We start from the raw sequence: 27,449 nt of genomic DNA on the forward strand, positions 1-27,449 counted from the left end.
ACACATGAATCTCATTAAAAAGATAATGCACCATGATCAAATGGATTTCATCTCAGGTATGCAAGCTTGGTACAACATATAGAAATCAATAAATATAATCCACCACAAAAAGACAAGAATCCCATGATTATCTCAATAGATGCTGAAAAAGCATTTGACAAAGTACAGCACCAATTCATGTTTAATATACAAGAAAACCCAGGAATAGAAGTAATTCACTTCAAAAATTGTAAAGACTTTATATTATAAACCCAAGACCAACATTATTCTCAATGGCAAAAAACTGAAAGTTTTTACCACTTTTTTTTAACCACTCCTATTCAACATAGCCCTTGAAACTCTAGCCAAAACAATCAAGCAAGAGAAGGGAATTAAAGGGATATAAATGTGAAAAGAATCTCTGTTGGCTGATGATATGATGTTATATGTAGAAGACCCAAAAATACTCTACCAGAAGACTTCTAAAGGTCATAAATGAGTTCAGTAAAGTAGCAGGATACAAAAATCAATACCCATAAATTAATTGCATTTCTATACTTTAATAATTTATCTGCTGAAAAAGAAATTAGGAAAACTATTCCATTCACAATAGCCTCAAAAAAATTAAAATGCTTGGGTATCAATCTAACAAAAAAGGTAAAAGACCTCTACAATGAAAACTGAAGAAATAAATTGAAGAAGACCTTAGACGATGGAAAGATCTTCTATATTCTTGGATAGATAGAATTAATATTGCCAAAAAAGTGCTATATAGATTCAATGAAATTCTTATCAAATGTCCAATGGCATTTTTTACAGAAACAGAAAAAGCTGTCATGAAATTTATTTGGAAAAATAAGATGCCCAGAATGGCCAAAACAGTCCTTCGTGAGAAAATCAAAGTAGGAGATATCACAATACCAGACCTTAAATTATACTATGGAGTGATAATAACAAAAACAGCATGGTAGGGCCACCAAAACAGGTAGCAAGACCAATGGAATAGAATAGAAGACACAAAGACAATCTCACAGAAATATAATTATCTCATATAAGATAAAGGTGCCAAAAACATACATTTGAGAAAAGATAGCCTTTTAATAAATAGTGCAGGGAAAATTGAAAATCCATATGCAGGATAATGAAATTTAACCCTCATCTCTCATTCTGCACAAAACTCTGATTCACAAAAGTGGATCAAAGACTTAGGAATTAGACCACATACCCTACTAGAAGAAAATGCATTGGAAAATATACTTGTGTTTGATGATTTTAAAATCATTTGAGTTTAAATAATGATAGCTAAGCTATGGAGCCAGTCTAGGTGCCTCTTAACAGATGAATAAATAAAGAAAATGTAGTACATATGAACAATGGAATAGTACTCACCCATAAAAAATAATAAAATAATGGTATTTGCTAATAAATGATTGGAACTTGAGAATATAATCTAGTCTCAAAAATTTGAAGTAGAATCTTTTCTTTGATATTTGGACGCCATTCCAAATAAATGTGTCTGGGGGCCCATGGTTAAAAAAAAAAAAAAAAGAAAGATTAGTAGAGTAGACAAAGGGAACTAAGGGAAAAGGAAGAGAGATATGGGATAGGGAAAGACAGTAAAATGAATTTGACCTAACTTTTCCATGTATATATATGGATATAACACAGTGAATCTCACCATCATGTACATTCACAAGATACTAAATAAAAAAATAAGAAAACAATAAGTAAATAGCAGAAAGATCAGTAGAGTCAAAGAAAGGGAACAGGGGTTGGGAGGAAATGAGGGAAAGTGGAAGTATTAGTATCTGAATTAGAACAAATTATATTTTATGCTTTTATAATGATGTCAAAATGAATTCTATTGTCATTTATAACTGAAAAACAACCAATTAAAAAAGAATATTTTGTTTATATATGGGGAACACCAAGGGAATGAGATTTTCTCTAAGAGGAATGTTTTAAATCCAGCATAGTTAGTGTCTTCAACAAGAACAAGACAATTTCAGAGAAGTTACAAAAAAAAAAAAAAAAAGAGGGGTCAGCAATTAGAGGAAAAACAAATAAATGGCAGGTGATGACTCATTAATATATCTTGATAATGAGGAATCCCCCAGTGCTAACTCCAGGCCCATAAAATCAGTTGTTTTTAGAGGAAAGCTCATGACCAAACATGTGAATACACCTTATCAGGTGATGATCAACAACCTGATTTGGACAGGAGTGAGCATGATCTCATAGGGTCTCAGTCTGATTGGATGTAGAAAACTTCTACCTAAAAGTCATTAGCAAACAGCTTTAAAGGTCATCTCCAGCAATACCATATCAATCCTTGACAGAACCAGCTCTAAATTATCAGTTAAAATGCTTTCAAAACTTGAAGAAAATTTAGAATTTTCAGTCACATATTGAAGATTAAAAACTATTATGTGCTTGCCTTAACCATACTCCTATAAGAGTTACTAGCTTTTCCATTTTGCAGCACTGTAAATTTTTATGAGAAACTCTTTATATTTCATAAAGACCCAGGAACAAGATAATTGTCTTCACATGTCGTGTGCCATCATTTTTCTGGGGGGTTGGGTGGTTAAAAAGTGTCAATTTGGTGAACATGTGAGATTATAGAACTAGAGAAGAGTAAGATTTTTGTTGAGTGGTTAAGTCTTGCAGACTATTTGCCCCCTGCAGCTGTTCTGCTTACTCAAAACTTTGGGTAATGTGAGATTGGTAAAATGTCCATGAATATCCACTATTATTTTAAGAAAATGAGAACTTCAGTCAGGTCTTTTCATGGACTTAGCCACATTGCCATCCACACTGACACTTACATTTCATAATATTTCTTTGCTATGAAAAGAGGGTTTTTTCCCTCCATTTGTCAGCATGCTCCTTCTCCCTGTCTTGAAATATGTATTTATGCACTTGTCTGGATGTCAAGTGTAGCACCCAAGTCCTGTTAATGTGGTACACTTAAAACATTCAATACATAAATTTATAGCTTAGATTGAAGGAACTTAATATTTTTGACATTGCCTTTTTATGTTATTGGATAAGTTTTTTAACTTAAAAGTAAAAGAATTGAGGTGAAAGTATGGAATGGAATGAAAGAATCAGGGTGCCGAGATCTAGTGATGAACTCTAAATTGCAAGAGTACCATGGTGTTCATGTAAGCCTCAAATGTTAAGACAGGAGGTAAGGGAAATATGTAAAATTCAGTAAAAATATGGGTATGATTATCATTGACTAGAGCCAAAGTTAATGAGAGAATAGCAGTTGTCATGTAGAAGTAATTCTCAACATCTGCTCTACAGTTTTCTAGTCTTCTGTTATATTGAAATTACTGTTCAATCATGACCTCCATAGTCTGAGGGTAAGGAACATAATCTAGATATAGTGTGAATAGCATTTAGTAGAAGCTTTGCCTTTCTTCTTTTTGAATCATTTCTAATCCTCCTATAAATAAAGCTAATAAAGAAAAGTCACTTAGATGAATGTCCTTCTCTCAGTCACGTTAATGACTTTTCTCCCTTGTCTAATCATTACTGGACATACTGCATTATATAAATGAACTTGCAAAGAGATTTACCAAGCATGCTTACAAATAGACAACCACCACCTTAATACACATTATAAAAGTAGTACCTTAGTAATCATTTCATAATTCTTAAAACACTTTCTTTGGAATATACAAACACAGAGATACCTAAGTTAAAATAAGACTCTTCTTGGACAGGTACAGAAATATCAGATGGATATGCCCAGCTCAAAAGAACTACAAAACTTATAATCTGAAACCTCCTCCTTCTTATCTTCACTACCTAATGCTATCACATCTCTACACTTATAAATTGCTGTGATTGTTGGATTTTATTTCCTTTCTTTAAGGATAAGTTTCTTCAAGAGAAGGAAATATGAACTTTATATTTAAACTGCAGCCATATGGAAATGAGCTAGCCCTTCTGGGGCTCAAGTTCAAAATTTTATGATAGAACTCTGCTACATGCTGGGCTATGTGCCCAGATGATTCCATAATTATTGAAACAGGCTGGATAAAATGGCAGCTGCTTGACAACTGTGAAAACGTGGGATACAACCATTACTCATTAGTAAACTTAGACCATTGTGAATTCTGCATTTTATACAAGAAAAACTATTTGTGCATTGTAGTGGTCATTTTTGCATCTCTGTGACCAAATAACTGAGGGAAACTACTTAAAAGAGGAAAATTTTATTGTGGCTTAGTTTCAGAGGCTTTAGCCTATGGTCATCCAAATTCATTGCTTTGGAATTGAGATGAGACGAAACATCATGGCAGAAGGGCAATACATAGGAAAGCTACTCAGCCAAGGAAGCTGGGAAGCTGAGAAAGAAGTAAGGACGGGGATGGAGGAAGAGAGAGAGAGAGAGAGAGAGAGAGAGAGAGAGAGAGAGAGAGAGAGAGAGAGAGAGAGAGAGAGAGAGAGAAATGCAAGTGATTGGTTAAAATGTAAAATTCCCTGAGGAACCATTCCCTTCAGCTAGGCTTGTTCTCCCATTCAGATGTCTGGATCAATCTACTGATGAGGACAGAGACTTCATAATCCAGTCACTTCCCAAAAGCCCATTTCTGAATACTGCTGTATCAGATATTGAGCTCTCAAGAATGAGCCTTCAGAGACAATTCAGATCCAAAACATAACATGCATATGAATGTGTTTCTAATAATATGTGAATATAGAATATTTATTTGCACATTAATTTCTTCAAAACTCAGAATGGTTTCCCCATATATGTGTGCACATATATACACACACACACATACACACACACACATACACACACACTCATATTTATGACTTCTGATACACAAGTTCAAGAATTTTTCTTCAGTCTGAGCCTAGGAATAAGATTGTCTCAGCTGGTCGGGAAAATTGTTGAACAGCTCTTTTCATTTTTTTGTAGTTCTGCTTCTTTTTTTTCCTTGGTACTTGGGCTTCAATCTGGGGCTTCACACATACTAGTAGGTGCTCTACTGCTAAGCTATATTCCCAGGCTCATGATTTTGATTTTCTGTCAAGTCTACTTACATATCTAATGTCAAAATCACAAGAACAACAACAAAACAACAGCAAGAAATGCATGTCTAATTGTACTCATGTATTCATATCATAACTAATCTTCTGGATAATATTTTTATGTATAAAATGTTTTATAATAAAATACATAAAAGCTGTGATATAAAAAAAAACTAAGTATGGACTCACATGGGTAGTACCTGAGGTTTACATTCATACTATGGTAACTGTTCTCTCAGTAGCAATGAGATATGTTCCAAAATCTGTTTTATATTAGCCAGTAAAAAGAAAAAGGCATTTTCAGCCAAAAATATCAAAATTTTTATGAATTCAAAATAAATCTCTCACTTAAGAGAACCATAGTTTTTTCATGGATCTTATGGTTTGGATGTGGGAAGCCCCCATAAAGGCTCATGTGTTCAAGGCTTGGTTCACCCATGCAACAGTGTTCAAAGGTGAGGCTCTAATGAAGGGTTTGGATCATGTGGATTCTGACCTCATCAGTGGATTAATCCACTTTTAGTTAAATGGAACACTGGAAGGTGTCAGAAGTTGTGGAAATTGGGAACTGGTGAAAATGATTGTGTCCCTTGGGCATGCCTTTGGGAAATATATCTTGTTGATAGCTCCTTTCCCTTCCTCTCTCTCTACCCATTTCTCTAAGTATGTCTGTGTGTATCCTGGCAGCCATGTGGTAAGTTTTCCTCTGCCATATGCTTCTATCATGATGTTTCTGCCTTAGAACCAGCTGACCATGGACTGAAACCTCTGAAGCTGTGAATCAAAATAAATATTTCTTCCTCTAAATTGTAAGGTATTTTAGTATTTAGTTACGGCAATTTTAAAAAATAACCTAACAAAATGGATCATAAAGGAATTTATCACAGGTATCTATTGTGGAGGTGGCTTACCTGTTGGAGTAAGTGAAACAAAATCAAGATGTTTTATATAGCATGGTAGATAATTAAATTATGGTTAGAGAAGTCTTCATCAAGAAAATCACATTAGGGTACAAACCAGAAGGCACTAAGGGGAGGGAAGTTTTATCATATAAGACACAAGATGTAGGGGCAAAATAGGCAAAGTGGTTCATGTGTTCAAGTCATAACTGTTGGCTAGTGACTAAAAGAGTCAAATCAAAATGCTAGGCAAATTGAATCAAACACTAGGCATTTTGAAACAATATTAGGATTTGTCAATTTTTTTTTTAAGATTGGGAGGCATTTGAGAATTTTGAGCTGATTTTGATTTCAGAAGAATAATAAACTGTTGTGTTGAAAATGGACCAGGTCAGAGTAAGTTCTTAAACAGGAAGACCATTTAGAAATTTATTGAAATACAGCAGGCAAAATATAATGTTTGCAAAGACCAACTTGTTAACAATAAAAATAGTGGAGAAATATAATTCAGAATACATTCTGTATATGATTATCTCTCAGTTTATATATGACTTTAGAGAAAATGAGTCAATTATGAATAGAAATATTTCTACCTGTAAAATTGGAAACATGGAAATTAATTTAATTGTTATGAACATAAAACAAAAGGAATAGATATAGAAATATACAGAGAAATCTAGAAATTCAGGTAATTTTAATCAAATCTCAATTTAATTTGTTTACTAGATAAATGAGCGAAGATGTGGAGGAGACAGGATGTGAGGTTTCTGTCCAAGATAAGTACTGGATGGGAGATTTAAATTTGAGAATCATAACTCAAGAGCATAAATGAGACTGAATAAGAAAATCAAAAGGAAAGATAATATACAAAAAAAGTAAATCATGATACAAGGATTTTTTTTTTCACTTGGGATACATAAAGGAAGTGTACCATAAAGTAGAAGTAAGGCCAAAGTGTATGGTTTTCTGCAAAGTGAGCAGAGATTTATGAAGAAGAGAGTGATTAATGAAATGTGGCTGATGGATCAAGTTGTAAATGAAGAACTAGCTGCAGAGTTTCTCAACACAGAGATCATTTGTAACCCAGACAAGAGATTTATTGGTGGGCTGTTGATGTGAAGCCTCACCAGGATGTGTCCAATAGCACATATTGGACAGGAAGTTGAGGAAGTGGAGAACAGTATGAGCAATTATTTTGATGAGTTTTCTCTGTGAAGGGAGTTTTGTCCCAATGACTAATATAGTCATGGCAGCTAATGAACATTCTGTTTTAAATGTGTTTTCATTGGATTCATGTCCTTCCTCATCATCTCTATAGAGCAAGAGACCTTTACACGCAAAGATGTGCCACACAAAGACGTGTAGGGATTTAAGAGCTGAGAGAAAAGTTTTCCTAAGTTGAGGAGCATCCTACAAGTAATAGGCTAATCTAATTTGGTCCAAAGTAGGCTATAATTAACTTATTCTTTAAAAAGATCAGTTTATAGACTTCTGAGGCCATTGTCATCTGGAATAGTTCTAATTGTTAGTCAGTTTAAGATGCTCAATATTATTCACAGGGGAACAAACAGGTTATTTTAACAGTAGCCCATGAGGAATTTGTAAATATTTAAATATTGAACAGCAGTGCAATTTGATTCACTGTTGTATATTTTTATGAAATAATCTAGGTATATGATGTTTAAGGCATGTTAGAATATAAGATTGCATCTTCCAAATACTTTCAATAACCCAGACATGTAAGTCTAGCCTTTTGTAGCTCAATGTGTTGACTTTTTATTTATAGAAACTAATTATTTTTCTTAAACTAGGTTTAAATATGTTTGCAGATATGATAAAGAGGATAAAGAGAGATAGAAATCAAGTACCTACATTATATTGCAAATTAGATAATAATCTTACTTTACACAGACCAAAGAACTAAATGATATCAAATAGCACATTACATGCCTCATCCTCTATGACTCTCATTGTCCTAAGCCAATCACTCAAATTTTTTTCCTAAATTTCTCCTCCTTCACACCTGAACTCATGTTCCATAATTTATTACCAAGACCAAGTCACTAGGGAATATGTCGATATGAGGTAGATCAGTGTGTAGATGCAGTCTGTTTGTCCTGAGTATCATATCTCTATCTGCCCTGTGTTGTATTAGTAAGCTCTTGACATTTCTGTCTTTTTGTTGACTTCCACCAAAGGGCAAAGTAAGAATAAGATGAAGAGAGAAAGGAGAGTTCGAACTAGACCTGTAGGGCCTTGGCCCTTCTCCATAGGTTCTCTTCAAGATGGCCACCTTGTTCTATAAATGTGGCTGTTATTATGTGATGTCCTTTAGTATTCTGTTTTGTTTTTCCCAAAGACCATTTTCTTATGTATTCCTTGTTTTTTTCATTGTGGTTACATTACTACACATCATTTTTCTACCCTACCCACATCTCTGTTAAGCATTGATTTGCTGAAACTATATAAGATTACCCTAATTTGAGGTTGATACTTTCTTGCTCACACAACATTACTACTATAATTGGTGCTTGACTTGTCTCCAAAAGTGGGGAAAAAAGAAAGAAAAATTCACAATGAGATTCTTGGATTGTATTGTGAATATATTTGAGAAGCCAGAGACAACCTTCTTTCCTGAGGGTAGGTAATCCAAATGGCATACAGCTAATCTGTGCCAAGCAGAGCTCACAATTACTCAAATTAGTGCCTGTGGTAACATGAGATGAAGTGCAGGTGTAGAGTATTGGACGATCAAATGGGTGAAGTATTTAATCACTATGACAACTGTAGTAATTATGATTATATTTGGTTTCCCCTGACAACCCTAGAAAATGTACATAAGGAAATTCTGAAATTAGCAGCTGCAAAATACAATAAGAATGCACATGGAGAGTCCAAAGTTTCCATGGTAGCATTGAAGGAATACTGCATCTTTCTGTAATTGTAGTTTCAGAGATGCAGGGCCATGTGAATTCTCAACATTTTCAGGTCTCTTAAGCCAAATAAATGGCATTGAAAAATAGTATTGGGAAAGAGGGAGACATTGAGATAGGAGATAGAAAAAGAACATTGTGAACCTCTCTGGCCACTAAAGGTAGACTTCCCTCTTTCTCTAGGCTGTAAATAATACACCTCTGCTTAAGAATCTTAAACTAACTGAACTTAGACAATTTACTCACAAGCTTATGGTGCCTCCTTTTTACCATCCCTTATTGCCATATAGTCCCATAACAAATTTTAGCTCCCAGCCCAGGTGGAAATATAAGCTGCTTCAAAACATGATAGCCTACATACCAATATAAATATAAGATGTTAAACTCTGTTGGAACTGAGCTTGAGAATAGGTACAGAAATGAATTATAGTAGAAAATGAAATACAAAACTTGCTTAGGCTGAATTTCTTTTCATGAGTGCATTTACCCTGGATTCAGAGTGTAATGTGTTGATAACACACTGAACAATGGTATTCATAGACAGCTAGATTAGCTAATTGAACCTAGGTCTTCATAGTAGCTTATGGTTAATGAGGTCAAGACTGCCTGAGCTTTCCCAGCATGTTACAAAATAAGGTTCTCAAACTTTAGCAAGCATCAGAATCACATAGATGACTTGTTAAACCAGGTTTCTGGACCCCACCCTATGAGTTTCTAATTCAGTATTATAAGGTAAACAAAACCAAAAAATATGAATTTCTAACAAGCTCCCAAATGAAGCTGTTTCTTCTGTCTAGGGACCACATTTATTAGAGATATTGCTATAAAGCCTAATTGCATAAAGTGTGCAGAGAAGCAGTGTCAACTAGAAGCAATGTCAATGTCATCAACAAGAAGGCTCCATCTATATTTACCAAAGCAGAATTTGTAATTCTAAAAAGACCCCTAGGTGATTCATATGTTAAAGTGTAGAAGCACTACTTTACAGAAGTTTGAAGGCTCAGGGTGATGGAAATGTGGAATGGGTTTCTTTTTATGTATAACCTGATAAACCATTTCCTATCATACCTTCAAGGGTGGCCAGAGGACACATACTGCAACAAGATTTAGCAAGTATTTTGGTAACGGAAGCATCCCATTTTCATGCAGAGTTCTTCAAATTTATGCTGTTCTCTGTAGATTAGGCATGGTAGTGAGGGATACTATAATGGAAGTTCCTTATAATGGAATTTCCTTACTCCCAATAGGAATAAGGAAATGACATTATATATAAAGTGATTGTAGTGACAGGGATGGGCATAATTTTTAGGCTGAACAAGAATGCCTTACTAACATGGGCCTTACTACCTGTTTCTGACTACTCACTATGTCAGCAACAGAGACCAAATTTGAATCACTAAGATTGTATTGTTCCCATGGGAACCAGCTGGCTGCCCAGTGGTTTTAGACTGTCCTTTATCATGGAGGAAAAGTACATTGTCCTCATAGGGATAGATATGTTTCCGTATGGAAGCTATCTTCACAGCTTCTATCTTATTCAACATTCATGTGCTGAGAGTGTCTTTTCTGGTGCTTCTTAGCATTATATGGATGACAATATTATTTCCAATGCAAGGACTTATTTTAAGGCAAAACAATGATAAAATATACATAGCATACAGTTTATTATCATAAATATTGTGGGTGTGACATTCAGAGCCTTCATGTATATTCGTATTGTTGAGCAACCATTACCACTATCCATATCCATAACTTTCTCCACCTTGAAAAACAGTCTACCTGATAAACAGTCATTTCCCATTATTCCTTTGCTGAGACATTGGAAACCACTGTTTTACTTTGTTTCTCTCTGATTCTGACTACAGTAGGTACCTCACATAAGAGGAACAGCATAGTATTTGGGTTTTTTTTTTTTTTGTGTGTGTGTGTGTGTGACAAGATTATTTAACTCAGCATAACTTCATCCATGTTGGTCAGGGTTTCATTACTTCTATATATGTATATATTACATTTTGCTTATCCACTTATCCTTGAGGGGATGCTTCAGTTGTTTCTTCATTTTAGCTATTGTGAATGATGCTTCTTCAAAGATGAGTGTATAAATATCTCTTTAAGATTCTGATCTCAAGTATTTTGTGTGTGTGTGTGTATGTGTGAGTGTGTGTGTATATTTGTACAGAAATGAAATTGTATGTAATTCTATTTTTAATTATTAAAGGAAATGGCATACAATTTTCCAGAGTGATTCACACTTTTACTTAATTTTAGTTTTTATTTTTAAATGCCACTTGATAAAAATCGTGTAATTCATGGTGTACAACATGATTTTTTATTGAATATAAATGGTAATAGCTAAATCAAGCTAATTAACAATTGAATTACATTGGATACTTTTTGTGTGTGGTAAAAACACTTAAAATCCATTCTCTTGGTAAGTTTCAAGTGTGTCATATGTAATTGTTGCTGTTATTGTAATGCTAAGGATGGAACCCAGTGCCTCAAAAAAACCAGACAAGCGCTCTACCACTGAGCTTCAGCCCCAGCCCCCTCATATATTGTTATTAACAATATTCACCATATTGTACAACAGATCTCTTGATTTTATACTTCACATCTAACTATAATTTTAGGTCACATCATTTTGTGTTCCCACTGACAGTATAAAAATTTCCAACTTTTCCACATCCTCATCCACACTTGGCATTTTCTATTTTATTTTCTCTTGTAATATTCATTCTAATGGGTGTGAGATGGTATCTAATTGCAATTTTTATTGATTTTTTTTTCTAATGAGTAGTAACATTCAATATCTTTTCTTGTGTTTATTGGCCATTTGTGTATCTCTTTTGGAGAATGTCTATTCAAGTGCTTTATTCATTTTTGAATCAGATTATGTTCCTTATTATTGAGTTTTAGGAATTCTCTGTATGTTTTAGATATCGATGTCAAAATCATAGTGGTAATAACCCATACGTAGAAAGTAGACAATTATTTTCTGGTAGTTTTCTAATATTGAATTATATTATTCTATAAAGTTGATAAGAATACTCACTAAATTATCTATCAATATTGGATAAATTTGAATAACCTCTCTCTCCCTTAAATGCAATATATTTAGAAAACCATAAAGATTCTGCACACACACACACACACACACACACACACACACACACAAATCTCTTAGAACTAATAACTGAGTTCAGCACAGTGAAAGCATACAAAGCCAATTCTTATGGTTTAGATATGAGGTATCCCCCAAAATCTCATGTGTGAAACAATACAAGAAAGTAGAGAGGTGACATTATTAGGTTATGAGAGTTTTAACTTAATCAGTTTATTAATCCCCTGATAAGAATTAACTAGGTGGTAATTGTAGACAGGTAGGAGGTGGCTGGAGGAGGTGGGTCCCTGGAGCATGCCTTTGAGATATATCTGTTTTGTTGAGTGCAGCTTTTCTTTGCTTCCTGGTTCAAAGTTCCCAGGTGTTTTCCTCTGCCACAACTTTCTAACATGATGTTCTGCCTCAACTCAGGCTCTGGGGAATGGTGTGAGCTATCTATAGACTGAGATCCCTGAAACCAAAATCTTTTCTTCATTTAATTGTTCTTATCAAGTCTTTTGGTCACAGAGACAAAAAAAAAAGCAGATTATAGCATCAAAATATAAAAATAAGATGAAATTCTATACACTAATAATGAACAATTGAAAAAAATATGTAAACAACTCAATTTGCAAAAACATCAAAACAAATAAAATACTTACCAATTAATTTAACCAGGGAAATGAAAGACTTGCACAGTGAAGATAATAAAACATTTCTGAAAAAGTGCTTTGTGTTAGGTCCTTAAATTAGATTCTTCAATGTATAAAAACTTTTCACTTTCATCACTTTAGAAATCAAGTGAATAAAATAATTTCTAAAAAATATCTTGGATAAGCTTATTTAATTTGATTTTTTAAAAGGAATTACCTGTACTATGGAAAAGGAATAAGATTTAGAAAGTTTATTTCATTTGTAAACTTCAATTAGTGAAATTCAGTTAGGTGTTTCAACTTCTATGATGAGCCTATTAGAAAACTTATCATTTGTGTTTATTATGGTTCTTAATGATCACATTTAAGCCTATCTATTTTTCTATTACAGACACTGTGAGAGAAAAATGACAAAATTTGCTTTCTTAATACTTATCCATTTTATATAAAGAAGCAAACACTGTTTAAGCACAAAATAGTTATTCAGAATGTCCTTCAGTTAATTATTTCCAGAGGCAAATTAGCTATTGCAATAAAATATTTTTTACAATGTATTTCCAGATGACATTTATGATAGTCACAAGTCTTTCATACTTTACCATTGACCTAATTTTTTTTATTGAAGAACATTATCTTATTGCTTAGAGTATTTGTTTCTTTGACTAATTTTAGAGGTGAGAAATTAGATTTAATTTTAGATTTATGACCAATAAGATTCTAAAGGTACTGAAAAAAGTACATTGCTTCAGTATACTGTAGAGAATAAAATGTTTTAAGAACCTTATATACAAATTAAACATGAAATTAAAGAAAAATTGATAGGACTACATTATGTCCTATCCTGCTTCCTAGAATATAAACTTTGTGTTAGTTCAAGGAGAAACTCAAAAATCTTGAGTGTTGCAAGATATGCTCATAGATCTAATGCTAAAAAATAAATCCATCCCAATTTTTTATGAAGTTAGTAAATAGTATATGATTTACTTACTTTCCCAACATTTGAGAGTCCACTATGAATCAGGGATTTCCAAGGCCCCTAGAGATAGAGCAATATGGAGGAAGATTATTTCCTGCCATGAATCACATCTTGTAGCTGTAGGTTCTATGAAGGCAACAGTGAAGGAGCATCTGAGTTGTGGACTATGAGAGATGCAACTTTATCTCAGTGGCAGACAAAGTGCAGGATGAAATAGAAGGATCAGGCTCCCTGGGCCAGAGAAGTGTGCAGCTCCAGCAGAGATAACCTGGGGATAGATGAGTGACAGCAACCAGTCCCTGAAACTCTCTTCCCTCTGAGTAGATAACTTACCAGTCCCCTAACACCCTGAAACTAATGGAGATTTCTTGGACTCTTTCATAGGTGTAAAATAAATAAATAAATAAACAAACAAACAAACAAATAAATAAGTAAATAAATAAATAAATGCCTTCTACTGTTACATACTGGAAAATACAGTGTGATAAACAATACTGTGAGAACTCAAATTTTGTTTTTTCTTTTCCTTTTCAAGCTCAAATGCTCACTCATGTCATATAGTATCATATAGCACATACTTCAAGAAGTACCAAGTATTTTCTCCAAACATAAAACAACAGGGTCTGGGGATATAGCTCAGTTGATAGAGTACTTGCCTCACATGCAAGGCACTGGGTTCAATCCCCAGAACACATTAAAAAAAACACCATCACCAACAAAAAGCTCTGACATGACATGTAAAAGTTGCTTATAGTTACTTTATAGGAACCACCATTTTTAATTCCAGATTTGGATTTGCTTGTTAATCATCAGAAAATGATTTCAGAAAACAAAATATTTATATAACTTTTTTAAAATTTCAGAATACAAAAGCTGAATTGTCAGTTTCACTACTTAACAATCTAACTTTGGTAGAATTAAACAGGTTAAAAATACACTTTTATGTTTTATAATGTCAACCAACAAGATAAAGACTAAGTCACAAGAGAGGTTTTTAGAATATAAAGTTTCAAATCAGTCATTTAATCAAATATTTTGTAGTCTTTTTTTTTTCTTTCTCCTGTCTTTTTAATCCTTCTAACTTTTTAAAATATATAGTATATTATTTTTAGGTATCTCTAGTTACTCTACTGTGAAATAGCACACCAAAAAATTCTTGCTTCTCTCTAACCATAAATTAGTACTCATTGATCAGCTTTTTCCCATCTTTCTATCTATCTCCACACCTTCACACCTCTCCCCAGCCTCTGGTTACTTCCATTCTGCTCTCAATTTCTATAAGATCAACTCCTTTAGATTTCACATATGAATGAGATCATAGATACTCGCCATTCTGCACCTGGCTTATTCTCTTAACATAGTAGTCTCTAGTTTCATGCATGTTGTTGCAAGTGACAGAACTCTATTCGGTTTTTATGGCTGAGTAGTATCCCCTGGTGAATAAATAACATCTCTTCCTGAACCATTCATCATATGATGAGAACTAAGTTTGTTTCTGTTTCTTTGTTATTGTGACTAGGACTGAAATAACACAGGATTCAAATGTCTCTTCAACTGCTTTCATTTTTACATTCCTTCTCTGATTTCATTCTTTAGTGATCCTAAAGTAAAGTGAGGTGCTTTTATTTATTTTCTTAACATGTGGATGTCTGTGCTTGCAATGTTCTTTGTATTTTAAATAATATTAAAAATATTTAATACAATTAAAATCAAAATTATGATTGACAGGAAGTTCAAGTTATAAATCTTGTCATTCTTGTTGAAAATGTAGGAAATTTGAAAAATAAAGAAAAGGTCCTTAAGACCCCTAAAGCTCAAGAAGTAAAATCAAGAATTAATAAATGGGATTAATTCAAATTAAAAAGCTTTTTCTGAGCAAAGGAATCAATAAAGTGAGGTGATAGCCTACAGATTAGGAGAAAATCTTTACCACATGCACTTCTGATAAAGCACTAATCTCTAGGATATGTAAAGAACTCAAAAAACTTAACACCAAAAAAGAAAATGACCCAATCAATAAATGGGCTAAAGAACTGAACAGACACTTCACAGAAGAAGAAATGCAATTGATCCACAAATATATGAAAAGCAGTTCAACATCTCTAGCAATTAGAGAAAAGCAAATCAAAACTACTCTAAAATTTCATCTCACTCCTGTCAGAATGGCAATCATCTTGTTCGAATTCAGGCAACAATAAATGTGGTGAGGATGTGGTGAAAAAGATACATTCATACATTGCTGGTGGGACTGCAAGTTGGTGCAACCAGTACAGAAAGTGGTATGTAGATTCCTCAGAAAATTGGGAATCGAACCACCATTTGACCCACACCAGCTATCCCACTTCTTGGTTTATACCGCAAAGAACTTAAAATCAGCGTACTATACAACAATGTTTATAGCAGCTCAATTCACAATAGTTAGACTATGGAACCAACCTAGATATTCCTCTATAGATGAATGGATAAAGAAAATGTGGTGTATATACTCAGTGGAATACTACTCAGCTTTAAAGAAAAATGAAATTATGGCATTTTCCATAATTGGTTGGAGTTTAAGAATATCATGCTAAGCGAAATAAGCCAATCCCACAAAATCAAAGGCCAAATGTTTTCTCTAATATTCAGATGTTAATTCACAATAAAGCAGCAGGCAAGGGGGTGTAATAGGGATGAATAGAACTACCATAGATTAGGAAGTGGGAAGTGATGGGAGGGGAGGAGATGGGATGTGGGAATAGGAAAGACAGTAGAATGAAACAGACATTATTACTGTATGTATATATGAGACTGCATGACCAATATGACCCTGCAACATGTATACTCAGAAAAATGAGAAATTATATCCCATCTATGTATATCAATGTGCATAAATGCATTCTATTGTCATGTCTAGCTAATTAAAACAAATAAAAAATTTTAAAATAAGAAAAAACACTTATATTTGTTCTGTGATTAATGTTCTATTAACTCATAAATTAAACAAATTTAATTCTTTTACTCTGTTTACTCTATGTACAATTTTTAATAATTAGACTCCTGTAAACAGTTTAAATTACAAACTCTTCAAAATTCTGAAAAGGTAAACTAACATACTTAACAGACTTATTTCACTATCCTTTTTTTTTTTTTTGGTTAAAGTTATATGGAAAAGAAATTTATTTTGGCTTAGCTCTGATCCAAAGTTTGTAATATTTGACTACCACTTTCAATTTAATCAATCACATTTATCAACTTGCTAAATTAAATTTTTTAAACTTTGAAATAGTCTGTTGTTTGTCAGTTTACTTTTTTTTTTCATTATTTCAATATTAGGGATTAAACCTAGGGCTTTGTGCATTCTAGGTATCATAATAGGCATGTGTTCTACCTCTGAGCTACCCAGTCCTTTTTAGTTTGAGACAAGTGTCTCACTGTGTTGCCCAGGTTGGCTTCAAATTTATGATCCTCCTACAAGTTCCCAAAAAGCTGGGAATATAGGCTAGCCATTACCATGCCCAAATGAAATACTGTCTAGAAGTTAAATCAAATCTCATATTTTAAATCACATTTCTAACAACAACAACAACAACTTCCTTCAGGTGATTTTTCACTAAAGAATGTGAATTCACACTTACAAGTGAAGTTTTTCAGTGAACAGATTTTCAGTGAAAAAAAGTTGGGATCTTGCTAGAGATTTTAGTTTATTGATTCCAGAACTAAAGTAGCCAGCATTTGAAGTTTCTAATTAATTCTAATGGAGACAAAGATTAAGAGGTTGAGCCTCTTCATCCAGTAGGGTTTTTGACTTCCATATTTTGGAATCAATCAATATCATATACACATCTTAAAATAGTTCCTTCAACAATGTTTTCTTTTATTTCATCCTGAGATTTGTTTTTTGTTTGTTCATTTGTTTTGTTTTGTTACATAACTGACCTATTTCCAATGATGGAGGAGAATTGAGGGTCAGAATCCTTCTTAAACCACCTTTCTATAGCCATCAAGTAGAAAAAAAATGGTGAGGTCATTTTAAAATTTTTCCTCTGCATCAATTTGATGGTATGAAAATAATAAAATCTTGTGATCCTCTGAGGACATGAACGTTTGTCATTTTCATGTGTCTATGAATTGGATATGTTGTTGTTCACTTAATTGTCTAACACTATTGGTTGGTCCAGCTGATACAGTAAGCAAATACTAATAAGAATTTAGACCTCTATAATATGACTATCTTTGATATTAGGCTGTTCACTTTTGCTTTGTCTGGAAAAAAATGGGCTTTTGCTTCATGGCAAATTTTCAGTGATAGCTAAGAATAACCAGTTGTCCCTTTCTGTTTAGTGTTTTTCAGGTGCACAGTCATATTTTTGTCAGATTTTATTTATGTTTTTAATTTATTTTTAGTTGTAAAGAAAGTCATATTACATATAAAATACTGTGTATGATGTTTATAATTTAATGAAACATAATTAATAATTCCTATATATGCGTTAATCTATATAAATGACCAGTGGCAGTAGGATGGAAAGTATTATTCATTGAGTAACTATGTGACTCTACTTAACATACATTATTTATTCCTCATAATAGCCCACATTGCTGGCTATAAGAATTTGGGAAACTTGCCCAAGATTATGTTGTGGCGCCAAGATTTTGAACATAGATCTTTGACTTTAAAGCCTGTACTAATTCTCTACTGCTACATAGCAATATTATGAAAACTTAGTGCCTTCAGTCAACATACATTTATTATCTCATAGTTTCTTCTGGTCAAGAGTTCAGGTAAAAATCTCCTGGTCTTTGGCTGAGCCTCACAAGATTATTAGGTGTTGACAGGGTTGTAGCCTAATGTGAAACATGACTAAATATCCAGTTTTAAGTCATTTAGGTTGTAGGAATAGATCTGTTCCTTATGGTTATAAGACCAAAGACTTTGATGTTTTGTTGTCTATGCGTTGAAGATTAGTTATCCTGAACCCCTGAAGGCAGCTCACAGTTCCTTGACATATGTGCCTCCCAATTTCATTGATTGCTTTGTCAAAGTCATCAAGGAAGAGAGACAGACAGACAGACAGAGACAGAGAGACAGACTCAACAACAGAGCTAAGAGCATCTCATGTAATGTAACTATGTAATCACTTAAAAAGAAACACAGACTTCCCATCATCTGTGCCATATGCTTTTGAGAAAAGAAAGCCATAAGTTCTATCATTGTCAAGGGAAGAAAATCACACATGGCATAAAGCCAGGAGTTGGGCATCATATGTATATCTTAAGAGGTTGTTCACCATAAACACTTTTTGAGTTTTTTAAACTCATGACCCAGGTTCTGTGTTTAGCATTCTTTTCTCTGCACAGTGGAAGAAGGTAGTGTGGTTTTTCCATGAGACATCAGCTCAGTGTATTCACATTTTTAATTGATGATTTTCTAAGAGATGATCATCTCCCTAAGATGATCTCCATTATTATAGAGGACTTATTATGTAGCATGTCTGTCTTTAGTACTCACTATCCTCTTTTATGAGTGGGAAACTATAATGTCAGAGGTTATATCTTTATCTATATCTCTATTTATTTATTTTATGGGGATATTAGTTCTAGGGTTAGGTCACTTGTAATTACATTGTATTATTCTCCCATATTTTACTTTAGAATCATTTCCATGTGAATCCATTTGACTTTTGTTCAGAAAAATTATATGGGATAGTATTCTAAACAGTCAATTTGCGTATCTACAGGATTTTTGTATAAGTTTCCAAAGAAATGCATAACTAATAAGGTTTTTGTTTTTAAGAATATGTTTGCACCTTTCCAATGAAATAGCAAGATGTGAAGAAAGAAGATCTAAATAGTGAAGAAAGTAGAACACAATTTTATTTATGTATCTTCTTTTACTAACTAGAAAATCTTGGTCAGGTCATTTTAACTTTAGGGATGGAAAGAAGTGAAGGATTAGTTTTATATTTCTCTCTTTCTTTCTCTCTCTCTCTCTCTCTCTCTCTCTCTCTCTCTCTCACACACACACACACACACACACACACACATACACATACACAAACACACACAATAATGTTGTACAGAGATTCTAATTCTATCCTCCTAACTCTATGCTTTTGATTTAGTTTTCATTGGATACATTACATATAAGCAAAGAAATATAACCTCTTTACCAATATGCATAGTGTACACATTTTGCTTAATTCACAGTATGAAATAGATATTAGGAACTGACTAAACATCAAGGTATTTATATCAGTTCCTAAAGGAAAAAATAAAAAAACAAAGGTAGAAGAAAATCCTCTATTTCTGAAGCTTTATACTTGGAAATTTATGAAATGCTTTATATATATATGATCAATTTTATCATTACGAAAAAATAAATCTAAAAATATTGTTGAGTGGGTTAGGGGCATGTGATAGAGGACTCATTATGTAGCATGTATGAGGCTCTGGGTTTCACCCCCAGCCCATAAAAATAAATAAATAAATAAATAAATAAATAAATTTTTAAAAAGAATATTTCACCTAAGAAATATGAGTGAAGTTCACATTAACAAAGCTTCTCATTTTAATTTTAATTTTAAGGAAAACCATAATTTTGCAAAGCAGCATATTTGTGAACTTTCATTTAAGCTATTGACTTGATGATTTATAATTTTTTAAAAATATTTGTAAACTTTCATTTAAGCTATTGACTTGATGATTTATAATTTTTCACCTTTAGCAAGAATTACATGTTATTAGTATATTTCTAGCATTCAAATTATAATCCAACCAAAATGTGTATTTATTTCCTCCATGAAAGAGGCATGATAAATCCCCTGACAAAAGTTTTCTAAGAAATCTATTTATAATAAGTGCATGTGCATAACCACACTACACAATTCCAGAATGATCCTGAGAAGTTTCAATAGAAACAAGGATCTAAGCATGAGAATATTCTTGTTTAAGCCTGATGACCTTTGAATCTAAATATCAGTCAATACCAACTACATAATGTTCTTCTCAGATTAATCTCACTGAAAAACTGCATATTACCTACATTTTCACTTTTTAAAATTTTCTTTTGTTTTGATCAAATAAGTACTTTTGGAAACTTTTTGTTGGCAGGGAGTAAGAAAAAGCAGTAGATGCTTTTTGTTATGTAATGTAAGTTACCTTCTTCCATGTGGCTATAAATGGAGAAACAGTTGACAATTAACGGAATCCATATTGGCTATACACTTTTGAATAATTAATTGTTTAGAGGATCAACTAGTGGGCTCTAGGCAGAGAAAAAAATTAAGAATTTGGAATGAATCCAATCAGTCAATTACTTGCTCTCTCCATAGAACAGACTATTTCAGCTTCATTGAATTAGGTTAATTAGAAAGGCAATGGACCTTCCTCCCCAAAGCCACTTTCACAATATTTTTAGAGATTAAAGTGCCTGTTATTTAAAGAAGCAAATAATTTCTGCAGGAAAATACTGAGTATGAAATTATCATTTATACCACACACACATATATTTTGTTTTATAATATACATCATATGTATATTGTGTGTTATGTGTGTATATATGTGTGTACTTGTGTATGGCAAATATACATACACACATACATGTATCCTAACAGAATCAAATACTCCTGGGATGAGTAAAAAGTATTCAGTATAAAGTTATCTTCTAGTATCAATGTGTAGTTGTTGACTATGATCCTTTCTAGCTAAAACTTAAATCTAGTTTGAGATTTGATGAAAAAATTCAAAGTTGCCTGAGATTGGAATTGAAAGAATGAAGTCACTCTCTGGTATCTGCAATCCTGGATGAACTGCATGGCCATGGGCGTATAATGCAGGAAGACCTTGACAGAGGGTTCTCTTTACAAGTATATCTAAAGGGAGTAATCCTTCCCTCCCTCCTAACTTCCAATAATAATTATTTTGGATTCAAATATTTTAAGTCCATATAAATTTTTCCTGTTTGCCACACCTAAGTGGTGACCAAACATGTTAACCATAGCTTTGTGACAGGAACAGTAGATTTGGTGTGTAAAGACTTCTGTGACTTATTTTGCTTTAGCTTTTGATATTTTTTGTTTCCCAAAGGGAGTTATGACATCAACAACAATAACCATTACTCACATTTTTAAAGTTCTTTTCTGTATCAGAGACTACAATCAGCACTTTGTATGAGTTATCACTTTTAGTATTCAGCAAAATCTCACCAATTCTTTTTTGATACAAATTACCTTATATATAATTGGTAAGTAGGAAAAGGAAGTTGGAATTATGAGGAAGCTGTATTGATTCTTAACCTATTTTCCATTAAATTTATGTTTTGACACAATCTGGAAAAGCTGTTTTTTCCTAATTAAAAAGAAAAATTTTTCTATGTGAGAAGATCTTAAAGGGAAAAATGTGAAAATCTATTGGTGCACCTTTGTTTAGTGAAAGTAAAGTCTTCCTGAATGGCTACATGAACAAGTATCATTGATGATAGGTTAAACTCTCTAGAGAGTCTGGAGTACAGATCACTGAGCTGCAGCTTTATTTGTCCTAAATAAAATAACAGACTAATAAAGATTAATGACATATGAAGTTTTCATTTTTTTCTTTTTCTTTTTATTTTTTAAATTTAAATTAACTTTTAAATGACTCATAAAAATATAAAAATATACATGTTAGTGGTAATTGCATTACCATGTAATGTTTAGTACATGTATGTATTCTATAAAGTTTAAATCGGATTAAACATATCTAATTAATAGCAAGTTATTCTCCGTTATTTGAAATAGAAACACACATTTCAATAACTGTGATACATGCCTAAAATACCACTAAAACATATAACAGTGATAACATTTTTATTGCAATTATGATTATTTTAGTTTTTGTTACTATTCTAGATATAAGAATACAGGTCCTTCCCAGGAATGTATATATGCTATTATAGTAGGGATACCTTTTCAGTTATGGTACTGATTTCATATAACGAGAGAATTGTGGATAATCTATCCTTTTTCACATAGCTGGAAGTGAACAGCAAGGATGGATTCTAAGCATATCAATTCTAGAGTCATCTGTCTTAACTCATGTGATATAAATATAAGTTAATTCAATTTCTTTGTCCTAATAACCAACACTTCTGTTATGATGAAAGAAAATCTCCACGTAAAGAAAGTCCAGTCTTTGGTATCACCTATTCTTCAAGGCAGGTTTCTTCAAGGTCAGCACTAATTGCTTCTATTATTTATTTATTTATCTATTTCTGAGAATGTATTTATCAAATGAAAGAAAAAATTAAATAATTGGGTGATAAGGAAGTTAATACTAAGGTAATAAGAAGGTTAGATGAATTCAGAGTTAATCTGTTTGCAAGTTATATAGATATAACTGAGGAGAAAGGAAGAGGATCCCATTAGATTTATTTTAATCCCCTTTCTATGTGGAAGGCAGGCCACAAGGCCTAGCCATTACATAGCTGTTACTATTTGACAAATTGTCCCTTTACTGAGTGTGGAAAGCCTATTTGGGAGATTCTGGGCAAATGAATGACACCTGAAGGAGCATCTGTGGCTGTTCTGGTTCAAGTCCAGTATTTCCTTCTATGTACTAATTGAAGCTTTTCTCTTTATTCCAGTTCTCCAAGAATTTTTTTTTTATTACAGAAGTCCTACACTATCAAATTAATTATTGTCCGAGTCCTGTTTTTCCTCATTTCAACTCTCGTTTCAGTGGATTGCCTTATGGTCACAGAATATGCCATTTTATCCCTATAATATTAGAAACACTCAGCTGTCTTATTTGTGTTGCACTGTGTATCCTATCTGTCTTCATATTTAGATTGAAGTTAAGGCTGGGAATGTAATTTAAATATCACATGTGAGGGAATAAAAAAGAGGTTTTGTATAGAGGGAAGCTTGCAAGCAAGAGAGGAATTAAAGTATAACTTAGGCATATTGGCATATTGTCCCAATATGCCTAAGTTATACTGCTGGTCAGCTACTCACCTGCACTGGGTTATAACATGAGCTGCCCAAATCTAGACATTTAGAAACCTCTGGGAAGAAACATTCCCCATCCTAGGGTGGAAAAGGGTGACAAATTTCTGGTTTAAGATTAAGTTCAGCTTGGATGCTACCTGTTTTTCTAATCACAGGGGTAAATAGGCAGAAGAACAGTGTTGTCTAGGCCAGAGGGTGGACACCTAGGTTAATCTTAAAAAAGAAACATTGATCCTTGCATTAAGCGTGAATGATCCTTGTGTTTCTTCTTTTCTTCGACTATTGATCTAGGGCAGTATGGCATATGAAAGTCTCGAGAGATTTTTGTCAGTATGAATGGTGAGAATAAAAACAAAAATCGAATAATGCTTTTCTTTTCAGCTTAGTAGCAGCAGAAACACTGCTGAGTTTCAATCATTGAAGGACATAGTGGAGTTTGGAGAGCAAGATAAATATTTAAATCTCCCTGAAATTTTCAAACATAATTAAATAAATTGTAAGTCCAGATAGAATGTTTTTGTTTCGTTGCTTTAGTAGAAGTGAAGATTGGTATTACAATCTTTTCTATCTTTGTTTACAAAGGAGAGCTCAATGCCTCTGCCTTGGCGTTCCCATTTGGTATAAGTGTACATTACAGAGAAGCTTGCTGTTGCTATTCTTACTCACTGAGTCAAGGCATAAAAATTAACATTAGTTGTTTTGCCTACTATGTGTTTCTTTTTTTAAAATCAGAAAATAGAGTTCCTTTTCTTAATTACATCTGGAAGTTGACTGAATAATTTTTGAAAGATGAGTTGTATAAAATATTTGCAAATATGTGTGTACTGGGGCCCTGAGCATATATTTGGACAGACTTACAGTAGGTCAGAAAATGACATCAACATCTGACTTGTACTTTGGGGTGTATTGTGTGAAGGTTATTCATTTACAAGGTAAGTCATAAGCTAGTAAGACAGGTTTCACTCAATATTTATATTTTTCCATGCCAGCAAATAAAAACTAAAAGGAAAATTTCTGTTATTTAGAAAGGTATATGTGTATATGTGTGTGTGTGAGAGAGAGTTAGAGTTTAAATATTATTGATGTTGGTTGATCCATTAAAAAAAAAAGAATGTCTTCTTATCAACTTTCTTAGAAAATTTCCTGGAAGTATAATAGACAGTTATTTTTATTTAATTACTTGGAATATCTTACAAAGAAATTCCCTTTCTTTTTGGTAGCTATGTAACCAAATAACATTTGAACACATTTTTGCCTAAAGAAAACAAGGCTCTTAGATTTTCTATCATATTCTTTAAGCCAGATTCATATTTATGGATTATCTATATATCCTTGTTTGCTATTCTAAGGCAAGGAATTTTATAGATATTTGCGATTTATCCTACTGTCTTTAGGAGAGTACATTTTTATTTGCATAGCCACATCCTTTCTATAGCCATAAGTTTAATAAAATGGATCAGTTGAAAATGATTGCCATAAGCCATAGTACATTATTGTTTGGGAAAGAGATCATTGCTGGGGGTGGGGTTGTGGGTGAGGGGGATGAGATTTTAGTTACATCAATGCCATTTACATTCAACTTGTAAAATGCTTGGAATCTTTAACAAGTAGGAAAGATCAGAGACTTACTCTCTTTTCAACTCTTATTCAAGAAGTGTCTACAATTCAGCCTGCTGAAAATATAATAAGGAAGCAAGTATCAAAATGTTACATTGGAATAGCCTGTTGTTCTAGTCGAGTAACCCAGACATCTCTTCAAGAAGAATGGCTTCTATTGTGTGTCTGAACACTAGTTTTGTCTTTCACATTAAGATTTATGTTTTATGGATTTGCTTTAAGATAAAAGAAAAAGATGCCATTCTCACCCTGGGAGACACTGCTGCTGCTTTATCTCTTCCGTTCTCTTCCTCTATCTTATTTTCACGATATCTCTTTTCATATCAGAAGTCTTACTGAGTGAATTGAAGTATCAGACTGGTATTACAGGCATTTCCTTTTGTTCAGGATAAAATTTAATGATAACTCCCGTGAGAAGTGATGGACAGAGAAGAGATGAGATTCCTGTTAAAAGGAAACAAGAAGTAGATGATGAGACTCACCAAGTGTTTGAATCTCTTCCTCCCATCTTCATCTCCCCACAAAATCATTTATAAATAGTATAATGAAGGTATTTTTTGCCTTTTTGACAGTAGAAAGTTTTCTATGTTAGATGTACAGTTGAATATTTTATGCTTTAAAAAGTCAGCTGTGGTTTAAGAACATAATCTTTGCTAAAGAATGCATATGCATAGAATGTAGTTTCAAATAACTTTCTTTGGTTTGCAGGTACGATTCTGGTGGACAACATGCTGATAAAAGGGACTGCTGGAGGACCAGACCCCACCATAGAACTCTCTTTAAAGGACAACGTGGATTACTGGGTGTTATTGGATCCTGTTAAACAAATGCTTTTCCTGAACAGCACAGGCAGAGTTCTGGACAGAGATGTTAGTGTCTGTTTGTTTATTTGTTTTTTTTAAAATTTTGCCCCTGTGTTATAACTTTATTATCATTTAACTGTCTACATATGTTTGTTAATACAATTTTGATTTTCTTTATATAAATTAAATTTATTTCCTGCATATTTGAACAAAAAAAATTAACTACTTGAAAGAACCATGAGAAAGGAAAGGAGCATCTGTGTCTGAGAGAACCATTAAATTTCCCTTTTAATATCCTGGAAGCTTGTCAGATTTCTGAACAAGAAGAGAATAGAGTGCATGTCATATGGAGGTGGTAATGGCAGACTAGGACAGGCATGGCTATAATCCATCTCTCTAACAATGGCAAAATATAAGAATGCCACACAGCTGTGGCACTGAGGACAGAAGTTTGGAGGGTGCCCTCATAGTTACTTGTCTTGCAAGTTCTAAGCCTTGGTAAAAGGATTTGACAATGTGCTTACGTGGCTGTCAGAAGAGCAAAAGAAAGTGAACAAATTTCCTGTGCTGTCCTAGTCAAGTAGGTCTCTAGCAGCATGACTTAAGTATTTTGTTCTTAAGAACAGCTAAATTATCAAAGTTGCTCAATGATTCGCTTTTGAAGAAGATGGAAAAAACTTGAGTAGATTTAAGTAGCTCCTATATGTTACTCTGTTTTCATATGCATGCCCAGATTTCTTGTGGGCAGAGAAGGGAAGTGAGGGTGAGTGGATCATGACCAGTAATTAATGGATAGGGATCTAGACATTTCAAGAGTATTTCTAAACATGCCTATCCCCAAATTCCCAGTTTATGGAACCTAAACATCAGGTTTTCAGTTTAATGAGCCTGAATTACCTCACAGCATTGGTCAAGATTTACAATCCACTTTACAGAAGGTTTGAAGAAGATGATTCCTTAATCTTCATGTCTAAAATGTGGACTCTTTAATAAACGTCAATTTACCCCTTATTTTAATGTGGATTAATATGTTCTTTACTACTCTGAATTTTTGTGAATTTTGATTCTGTAGCCACAGTGCTGTCAGCACATCAATCATCAAAGTGCAAGACCTTTTATTCAGAAAATCCTTAACCCAATGCACATGTATTTCCTGAAAATTTGGTTCAAATTTAGACCACTGCTGCTAGACAGTTAGTGAGGTAAATTAGTGCTTTTATTGCAAATCTAATTGCAACTGGAAATTTTTATTTTATACAATTTTAAAATAATATAAGCATATGGAAAACATACGAGAAAATAAAAAGCTTATGTGTGATTTTTTTTTTTTTTGCCAACTAGGGACAATAACATTTAGTATTTATCCTACCACATGTTATTTTAAGCATACATGCACATATATTTAATACTAACTAATTATAATTGGATCATACGCTTTCAGCCTGATTTTCATGTAACTCATGATACACATA

At 33.1% G+C, this 27,449-nt stretch overlaps 1 protein-coding gene across 4 annotated transcripts in view; it reads left to right on the forward strand.

Moving 5' to 3' along the window:
* Pcdh15 (protocadherin related 15) overlaps positions 1 to 27,449 on the forward strand; it is a 1,597,439-nt gene that overhangs the window by 1,121,784 nt on the left and 448,206 nt on the right. For all 4 annotated transcript variants that reach the window (XM_078041965.1, XM_078041960.1, XM_078041968.1 and 1 more), the window contains one exon: positions 25,883 to 26,043. In XM_078041965.1, coding sequence (XP_077898091.1) covers positions 25,883 to 26,043 — 161 coding nt within the window. The remainder of the gene's footprint in view (positions 1 to 25,882; positions 26,044 to 27,449) is intronic.

This window comes from Ictidomys tridecemlineatus, chromosome 1 (genome assembly GCF_052094955.1).
Source record: "Ictidomys tridecemlineatus isolate mIctTri1 chromosome 1, mIctTri1.hap1, whole genome shotgun sequence".
NCBI lineage: Eukaryota > Metazoa > Chordata > Mammalia > Rodentia > Sciuridae > Ictidomys > Ictidomys tridecemlineatus.